Source organism: Pterocles gutturalis, unplaced genomic scaffold, assembly GCF_000699245.1.
Source record: "Pterocles gutturalis isolate BGI_N339 unplaced genomic scaffold, ASM69924v1 scaffold24854, whole genome shotgun sequence".
NCBI lineage: Eukaryota > Metazoa > Chordata > Aves > Pterocliformes > Pteroclidae > Pterocles > Pterocles gutturalis.
The window spans coordinates 19,816-23,367 of NW_010131364.1; the positions used below are offsets into that span (position 1 = coordinate 19,816).

Here is a 3,552-nt window from a genome sequence, read left to right on the forward strand (position 1 = left end):
TGCTTGGAAGTGCCACTAGAGGGTTTGGGAAGTGCTGCTCCAGGCTCCAGAGCTGACAACAGCCAAACTTGAGCATCAGTGTTCCGTACCAGCTTGACCTTTCCCAAACTTTGTGCCACATTTGAGCAGAAAGTGAGAGGAGGTGGCTCGAGAGGGAATCTGGAAGTGTTTAGATCTGTTGCATCCCTCGGGGCTACTGCACTTATAGTAGAGTTCATGGTAAATCTGTCACTCTGGGGAGTTTTTATTGCATTTGGCAAAGTTTTAGTATCATAGCTTATATACTCTAGTGAAGGAATAATTAGAGAATGACGTTTTGGACCATTGATTTCTGGAAAAAATATAATGGAATATGGGGCAGGCATGGACTATGAACCCTCTGGCTTGCTCAGGTCCATGCTGGTGCTGGGGAATCGTGGCAGAAGGCTGAGCCTGTCTTGTTTTGTTTTCAAACAGGTTAGAATATTTCAACAGCAAATACCTGCAGAAGCTCCTGCTTCGAGAATACGACCAGCCCAAATCGAGTATCGTGCTTCTCTACGAAAAGCTGGAGCGGAAACATGCCATTGAGCTGGCAGAAGCCGGGCAGCTAGGTCACACTCTGTCTCACCCATCCTTGCTGTAAGTGCTCTGCTGCCATCTTCCCCTTTCCATTGCCCCTCCCAACCCTCCCACCAGAGGGAACAGTTGTGAAAAGCTTTTACAAATTTCTCTGCCTCTTCTGCGCTTCCCTCCTGGGCTATCCCATGGGAAGAAGCAACCTAGCTTGGACAAGTGCAGAATAAATGTGATTTAAAGATCATAGAGTCATAGAATAGTTTGGGTTGGAAGGGACCATGGAGGTCATCTGGTCCAACCCCCCTGCCATGGGCAGGGACACCTTCCACCAGATCAGGTTGCCCAGAGCCCTGTCCAACCTGACCTTGAACGTTTCCAGGGACGGGGCATCTACCACCTCCCTGGGCAACCTGGGCCAGTGTTTCACCACCCTCAGTGTAAGATATTTCTTCCTTTTATGGAAGAGTTCCATGGAAATGAAGCTCTGAGGAAGAGGCTCTTGCACCATTTTTTGGTGGCTTTGCACCATTTTTTGGTGGCTTTGCACCATTATGTGTGCTGAAGGGAACCAACAATAAGAGAGAGCAGGGTCAAATATTTACGTGTCAGAGCATCAGTCTCATCTCCCACAGATGTTTCTGCTCTGCCGCAGCTCCCTACAGCTCTGTTATCTGACCAGGGAGCCTGTGGATGGCACAGCTTTGATACAAATAGCAAATTGCCTCTTCTGCAGTGAGCTCCATCTGCAGGGATCAGCGCTTGGTCGTGTTGGTGGGGGTGGGATGTCAAGAGGCTGCTGGGGACACTGGGCTTTGGGGATGCTGCTGGGCAACTTCTGAACGAAGGTGTTCTGGTTTTCTGTGCAGCAACAACGACAGGACTGTTGTAACAGAGAAAAAATTGGAGGATGCTCTGGATCCGGATGTCCTGGAAAATATACAGGAAATATTGGCAAGGAACCTGTACCGCATACGGAGAACGGTATAACTCTTCCCTCAATCTGTATTTCAGATGTCCAATAACAAAAGTTACCTCGGTTATCCGAACAGCCCGAGCAGATGTTATGAATATTTGCATAATTACTAACGAGGTCTCTTTGCGAGCAGAGAATAGTCGTCTGTGTGAAGCCAGATCCAGTTTCCAAGTCAGTGGCACATTTCTGTTTGCAGCATGACAGCTTTTGAAAGGTTCACCCAGTCAGCCTATAATTTCAGGAAGTATTTTCAGCATCAGTACGCAGAACCAGAACGGAGAAACGAGGAGCGCGTGGATCTTCAGGCATCAGGGCAGCAGATGCAGCAGCTCCTGGGGTTATCCTCACGTTGCATTTTTCCCCATAGAAGATGGAATAGTCAGTGAGCCGCGAGTGAGAATTAACCTGCAGAGGTTTTAAAACCGCTTGGCAGTTTTGCCATGAAATTGGTGCAACTGGTTAAATAGCACAGAAACCAGTTGCTGTTTGCAGAATGACTCATGAACAGTCTGTCGGAGATTTTATGCAGCGCCGAGGACTGTGCATTGTAATTGCTGTTCGCATGGTGACACGTGGAGCCTTATCCTCAAAATCCACCTAAGCCTTTGTTTTACGGATTACACATGAAATACTGAGTCCGTGGGGATGCGGGTGGTGTGGGCAGCTCAGCACACAGGGATTGACCACCCCCTCCTGTCCCCTGGCTGACCCACGAGAAGCAACTGGATGAGGCTGGGAGGGAATGTATAGAAATGGTGATCGGCAGAGTGTGGAGTCCCATCTTCCCTCTTTGACTCTCTTCCCTCCATCCCCACCTCTCACACTTGGGTGAATCAGTTTCTCCCCATAAGTAGGCAGGATGGTTACGGGGGGTGAAGGACCCTGGAAGAGGCAGGCACTAGTGGAGGGATGCTGCTGCGGGGAGAGGGATGTTCCCACCTCCAACATCCGTCTCTCCGGTGCAACGTGCAGGGGCCGGCATACAGCAGGCACACCCTTCCTGGAGAGACCGAGCCCGCCAAGGAGATCCTGATCCTCCGGCACAAGAGCCTGCGGGTGGACGTGAGCGAAGGTGATGCCATCAGCTCTGGGAAGGAGGAGGTAAGAGGAAGCGGGGGTGGCTTGGACCTGCAGAGTCCATGCATGGTATAACCCATGCTAGCAAGAGTGCTGTTTGCTGCTGGTGGTATTTCTTTTTAAAGACAAACCCTGTTGCCTTAAAGAAAACAAAAAAAAGTAAAAAAGAAGGGAAAAAAAGAAAAAAAGAGTGTCTCAATCCAAAATTGCATTCCAATGAGTAGGGAATACTGAGGAAAACCCACCCAACCCAACTCCTGACAAACATGAGCCATCCTGCACGCAGTGCCGTCCGGTGCTTTGTGAGCACAGGCTTCCATCCATGCTAAGAAAGCTGTTTACTGAGCAAATGTTATTAATTGGGCTTTGGTCTGTAGATTCAGAGACCTGGTTTTTCCCATGTTTTCTTTTCTGGGAGATTTCGTCGAAGGTGGGAATTTGATTCATCCACTGTTAGCAGTCCAGATGGACTGTAAATATTTGAGACTGTTCGGTGTTTTTCTTCCCCCCCAGCTCTTTTGAAAGGACAGGAGCATATTTGTGAGCTTTCCTATTTATTCTGGAGGTGAGGTTTTTGTTTTTAAAAGCAGCTATGGTTCTGGGCAGGCTTGAAAAAAGTAAAACAAAAGGAAGCATTGCATGCCGGGTTCCTGGGAGAACCACTTCGAGTCCAGATTTACTGCTGGCACTGCTCCGTGTCGGTTCATGTTCTGAATTAGAGGGAAAACAAGGTAAATACAATGTCTGCAGCTGGTGAAAACTTTTGCTGACTTCTTTGGAAATCAGTGAGAGAAGCTGGGCCAACATTTCCCTTTGGAAAGACAAAACGGTCCAGGAACGGTGCACGAGGAGTGGGCTTGGTCTTTACAGTTCCTCCTGTCCTCTGTAATTCTTACTCTAGAAGCAAAGCAATTAAGCCCCCTTGTATTTTGCTCCCAAACCTC

The 3,552-nt window shown here is 48.6% G+C and overlaps 1 protein-coding gene across 1 annotated transcript in view; it reads left to right on the plus strand.

The window, feature by feature from the left end:
* Positions 1–2,632, plus strand: part of LOC104466988 (sodium/hydrogen exchanger 2-like) — a gene marked incomplete at its 3' end in the record, with an annotated part of 19,012 nt that extends 16,380 nt beyond the window's left edge. Inside the window, 3 exon segments of the mRNA XM_010080591.1 lie at positions 457–625; positions 1,453–1,539; positions 2,504–2,632. Of these exon segments, the coding sequence (XP_010078893.1) occupies positions 457–625; positions 1,453–1,539; positions 2,504–2,632 (385 nt within the window).
* Positions 2,633–3,552: the final 920 nt, after the last annotated feature.